This window comes from Gekko japonicus, unplaced genomic scaffold (genome assembly GCF_001447785.1).
Source record: "Gekko japonicus isolate JY-2015 unplaced genomic scaffold, Gekko_japonicus_V1.1 scaffold862, whole genome shotgun sequence".
Taxonomy (NCBI): domain Eukaryota; kingdom Metazoa; phylum Chordata; class Lepidosauria; order Squamata; family Gekkonidae; genus Gekko; species Gekko japonicus.
Window position 1 is genome coordinate 96,119 of NW_015173699.1, and position 5,879 is coordinate 101,997.

Sequence of the window (5,879 nt, forward strand, 5' to 3'; positions counted from 1 at the left end):
AAGAGGTTTTTTGCCATTGACTTCAATGGCCCCATTGGTTATAATGGACCCGAATTTTTCGGGTTTCCTGAATATTTTCGGATATCTATGCTTTACCGAATTAGATATTCGGGTTTTTTCGGGTTTCCCGAAAAAAGTCGGGTTCAATAAACCCGAATCCGAATTTTACCGAATTTTTTTTTTTTTGCACATCCCTACAATGTGTATGTCACTTAAGGCATGCCCCTCCAAATCCTCCTCCCTTGTATACACATGCTGCACAGTTTGGAAGGAGGCTGTCAGCAAGCCAAACAAAGCACAGAGGTCTTGGTTCTTAAAACAATATAGTGAGAAAGACGCTTATTATACATCAACTTGCTTTTTTAAAGTAAAATTTCTGTACTGCCTGTATACGGCCCGTGAGGTCAGATCTCAGAGACCTAGATTTAAGTCCAGTAGCACCTTAGAAACCAACAAAATTTCCAAGATATAAGTTTCAGAGAGTCAAACCTCCCTTCATCAGATCTCAAAAGCTTATGACACCTGAAAGCTTAGAAATCTTGATAGTACTACTGGACTCAAAATCCAGCTCTTCTACTGCAGACTACACAGCTACCTATCTGAAACAGGCCTACGAATATCTTATTCTACAGAAGAATGTTCTACATATTCTACAGGACTACAACTTGAGATTCCTAACCCAAGTTCTAATCAATCTCACTCCTTTCATGGATGGAACTGGACCAGAGACCCGGGGGGTGGGGTTGATCCTTACTTTGAGCCACAGGTTGGCTGAAGAGTGGTGGAAAAGAACCTTGACAGGCTAGTCCATCTGACCTCTGTTCCACAGAAGACACTTAAGGGGGTCACAGTTTGTGAGCATCTGAAGGACAACTTTGTGATTCAGGGAAAACCACACAGATCCTGCCAGACCAACCTCATTTCCATCTCTGATTGTGGGAATGCATTGTTTACCTGGATTTCAGTAAAACTTTTGGCAAGGTTCCCCTCATGATGTTCTGAGAAGTAAAGTGGAAGACTGCAGACCAGACTCTAGAACAGTTATGTGGATAGGGAACCGGTTGGAGAACCACAGCCAAAGAACAGTTGTCAATGACATTTCATCTGACTGGAAGGAGGTGTCCAGTGGGGTGCCACAGCTCTTGGTTCTGGGCTTGGTATTTTTCAATTTTTATAACTGATCTGGATGAGGGGTGGAGGGACTACTCATTAAATTTGCATATGATTCCAAATTGGGGGGAGGAGCAAACACCCCAGAAGATACAGAATTCAATTAACTCTGAACACACAGGAGAAGTGGGCGGATGTGAACAAGTCATAATTCAACAAGCATAAGCACAGAGTTCTACATCTGAGTTACAAGAATTAGAAACATGCACACTGGATGGGGGACACACTTCTGAGTAGCAATGTGCGTGAAGAAGATCTTAGGGTAAGGGTGGCCTGCAAGCTAAATAAGAGCAGTCAGTGTGATGCAGCCGCAAAAATGTCTAATGCAATCTTGGGATGTATCATCAGAGGCATAACATCCAAATCGCAAGACGACATTGTCCCGCTGTACACCACGTTGGTCAGGCCGCACCCGGAGTACTGTATGGACAGAATACAGTGAGTGCATAGGAGAGTGACAAGGACGATCAGGGGCCTGGAGACCAAGTCCTATGAGGAAAGGCTGAGGGACTTGGGAGTGTTCAGTCTGGAAAAGAGAAGGCTGAGGGGAGACATGATTACTCTCTTTAAGTACTTGAAAGGCTGTAATTTAGACAAGGGCGTGTTCAGTCTGGAAAAGGCAGCAGAGGTTAGGACTCGCAATAATGGGTTCAAATTATGGGCAGAAGGTATCAGCTGTTTATTAGGAAAAACATTTTTACAGTAAGAGCAGGTCAGCAGTGGGATTGGCTGCCTAAGGAGGTAGTGAGCTCGACCTCACTGGCAGTCTTCAAGCAACAGCTGTATGAACACTTGTCAGGGATGCTTTAGGCTGATCCTGCATTGAGCAGGAGGTTGGACGGCCTCTTCCAACTCTATGATTCTACCCACCCTTCAAAGAGGGAAAAGCCAACTGAGCCCCCTTCCCAAGACATTCAGCATCTTTGGATTCTACAAAACATGGAAACAGACTTTTTAGTTTTCTAGAAATGAGAGGGGCTTGCCTGTATTCTTATAAAAAATTCAAAGACTGTCTGGTGTACTCTCATAAACCCCCAGGTGTTTCCTGACCCTAGTTTAAGAATTCCTTGTCCTAGGGCATTTTTTTAACCAGTGATTTATATCAATGTGATTTTAAATGGTGATTTCTTATGTAAATGGTTTTGCACTTTAAAAAGTTATATACAAATGCCAAAGTTACACACACAGACGTGTACACTTTTGATTATGCAATCTCAAGAAAAAGGAAACAGCTGGAATAAGAGACAAGGTCAACCAAGTTGATCATGAACTGGAGCACTCTCCCCCTAAGGCAAGGCTGAATTTTTATTTTGAAAAAGAACAGAAGTTTATGGAGTTATGAGCAGTGTGTTTCCAATTATTTCATCAATCAGGGTCCTGTTTTTAATTACATAAGAGACAAAAATTCACTGTGCTGGATTCAGAGTCGTGCCAGCATAAGGCACTAACTGAGGCAGCCATCTGTGAGTTTCTAAAAGGTAATGCCTATAGCTGGGAGATCTGTATGAATGGAAAACCATGCAATAAAACAAAAGCAAAACCACCCCCCTGCCTGTCTGCCACTGGTGACTGAAGCTCCTGGATGGAAAAGGTAGAGGGGGCAATTTTTGCCCACTTTCCCGTTGTGTGGCTTTTCATCATGGAGGTCCCCCATTCCTTGTCAATGCCTTTTAAAGCACTACAGATGGCTGCTAGGGGGAAGGCAGAAAAAGGTGTCTCTTGATGCTGCACAGAATCCTACCAACTTTAGTCTGAAGAACCCACTATAGGAATTTTATTATTTACTGCATAGTAGTACAAGATAGATGGCTCACCCATGAATACTTGTTGTTTTTATGTTTTCTTGACAAAGAAGGGTTGCAAAGAAATCTGCCTTTTTCTTAGTTTCCACAAACACCATTGTCCGTTTATCACCTGTGAACACAAAGAGATTAATAGTCATTTCATAACACAGCAAGTAATTTATAACAAAGTGAGTAGCTTCTAAATGTCAGTAGTATTACTAATTGGAGACCCCTGCTCTAACTTTACATGGGCGCTTTCATATTCCACACATGTAGTAAGCACCTGAAGTAGTGTGATACTTTCAGACCCCCAAAATGCTTAGAATAAATAGTATCATTTACTATAAGCAAAGATCAAACCTTGTTCGAACAAAGCAGGTATTATTTCTAAAACATTCAAGAACACAGAACAATGTTTTAGGCTTCATTCAATAGTTATCCACTGGTCAATAGTAACGAGCATCCACCCTACACAATATTATGCTTAATCATCCGGTTCTCATTATTCCCACTTTATTCACCAACTCCAAATTCCTTAGTTTTTGAATGGACAACTTGAGAGTTTCTTAGCAAGTTTTACAGGTAATTATTTTTGGAAGATAGAGGTATTCAAGGTTACAAGCAGTCGATTACCTATGCTGTTGAGAATGTCAACAAGTTTGTCTCTCTTGTCATACTGACTAACATGAACTATAGTCTGCTGAACATCACTGCAGGCTCCTCCCACTTGTCCAACAACAACAAAAAGATAGTCCATCTTCAAAAATTCTCCAGCCAGCCTTTAAAAAGACCAAATAAAGTTAAGTTACTTCCTATTAGTAATGGGGGGGGGGGAGAGATTCACAAGTTGCTCGTGGGTTCATAGCACAAAAATACATTTTAAAAGATTAAACATCAGCCAAAATGAGACCTCCTACTTCACTGGTACATAAACACAAAATTGGGTATTCACAATCAAAAGATGTGTAAAGTTACAGCATTATATCATGTGTTTTAAAACAAGTAAATTACACAACTCCAAGATGAGAATTCTGTATCTCAAAATAGAACTTCCAAACCATTCTGGACCTAATCCTGTCATTTCTTATGGCTGCTGCAAGGCACTTCTCTAAGAACACAAGGGAAGCCAATGTTGGATCAGGCCAACAGCCCATCCAGCCCAACACTCTGTTACACAGTGGCTAAAATACCAGGTGCCATCAGGAGGTCCATCAGTGGGGCCAGGACACTAGAAGCCCTCCCACTGTTTCCCCTCCCCCCAGCACCAAGAATACAGTGCATCACTTACCCCAGACTAAGAGTTCCTATCTATACCTTGTGGCTAATAGCCACTGATGGACCTCTCAAAAAGGTGGGCAATTCTTATCATCGTCTCCACATACTACAGACCCACACACCATACTCAGCACTGCTGCTGGAGAGGCTGAACCCTGCTGACATCATTTCAGGAGGCACAGAGAGATGCAGGGGGAGAGGTGAGAATGCTCCATTCTGTGAGACTAGGAGTAAGGCCCGTTGTGGGAAGAAATACAATGGACTCTAGAAAAGGGCTCCAGGTGAATGTGCCAGCTGTGGCTGGTGAGGCAGTGGAGGGAAGGGAAAAATAGGAGGCAAGCTGTGCTCAGTTCCTTCTGCTTAGTTATAAGAAAGGCTGTCTCAAGTCATTTTGCTGCCCCAAGTATGGGAGGAAGAAGAGGAGATTGGGTTTATACCACCACCCTTCACTACAATCCCTTTCCCTTCCCCTCCCCACAACAGACTTCCTGTGAGGTAGGTGGGGCTGAGAGAGCTCTCTTGAGAACTGCCCTTGAGAACAACTCTGAAAGAACTTATGACTGACCCAAGATCACACCAGCAGTCATGTGGAAGAGTGGGGAATCAAACCCGGTTCTCCCAGGTTACAGTCCACAATCCTAACCACTACACCAAACTTAAGAGCCACATGCCATGTTTTCTGGGTTTCAAGGGTCTGGAAAGTGGTTCTGTAGCCAGTTACAGTGTTCCCAACTCTGGGTTGAGAAACACCTGTACATTTGAGGGGTAGAGCCTGGGCAGGGTTTGAGGTGGGGAGGGACCTCAGCAGGATATAATGCCATAGAGGCTACGGCCCAAAACAGCCATTTTCTCCAGGAAAACTGATCTTGGAGATCTCCAGGTGCCGCCTAGAGGTTGGCAATAATTAGGAAAGGGCCAGGTTTGCTGAAGGACTTCAGTGAGGTATAATGTCATAGAGCTCACGCTCCATAGCAACCATTTTCTCTATGGGGATTTATCTTTGTAGTCTGGAGATCAATTGTAATTCAGAGAGATGTGCAGGCCTTCCCTTCCCCCCAACCCCTTTCAATTCCCAAGCTACTTCCTGTTTTAACACTTTAACCTGTTTAACTGATTAACCGTTTAATTGACTACCTGCTAATGCCCCATGGCCTCTTGGGACTCCCAACTTGGGAGCTGTAGTTCTAATTCCCTTTGATATGGTCGGAGTAAGGCCAGCTGAGAACTACAACTCCCAAGGTAAACGTGTCAAAAGTGGGGGTGTAAGAATGGAGAGGCCAGGAGGCCGGGCCAATAGGACAGCAAGGCAGCTTCCTCAGTGGCCAATGGGAGAATAGGTGAGTCATCACCAGCACAGCTTGCCCCGCCCCGAAAGAGGAGGGTGGAGGGGATTAAGTACAACTCCCATTATAAATGTATTAAGGAACAAAACTATGGTTCTTCACACAAAGAACAGCCTTTGGGGGCGGGAAGGGGGAATACTATACACTCAGGCCAATCTCTCTCTCTTTCTTTTACTGATTTTTCATACAAGGTTCTCATGAAGTAGCAGTCTAAATGTTCAGGAATCATCTTCATTGTGTTCATTAAATTTAAAAATCACTTGCTAATTTATACCTCTGAATTTCTTCAGGGAAAGTGGCACTGAAC

The 5,879-nt window shown here is 43.4% G+C and overlaps 1 protein-coding gene across 1 annotated transcript in view; it reads right to left on the minus strand.

The window, feature by feature from the left end:
- DDX4 (DEAD-box helicase 4) overlaps positions 1-5,879 on the minus strand; it is a 58,845-nt gene that overhangs the window by 10,676 nt on the left and 42,290 nt on the right. The window contains exons 17-19 of the mRNA XM_015423214.1: positions 5,847-5,873; positions 3,588-3,733; positions 2,985-3,084 (exon numbers count right to left, since the gene is read on the minus strand). Of these exons, the coding sequence (XP_015278700.1) occupies positions 2,985-3,084; positions 3,588-3,733; positions 5,847-5,873 (273 nt within the window). The remainder of the gene's footprint in view (positions 1-2,984; positions 3,085-3,587; positions 3,734-5,846; positions 5,874-5,879) is intronic.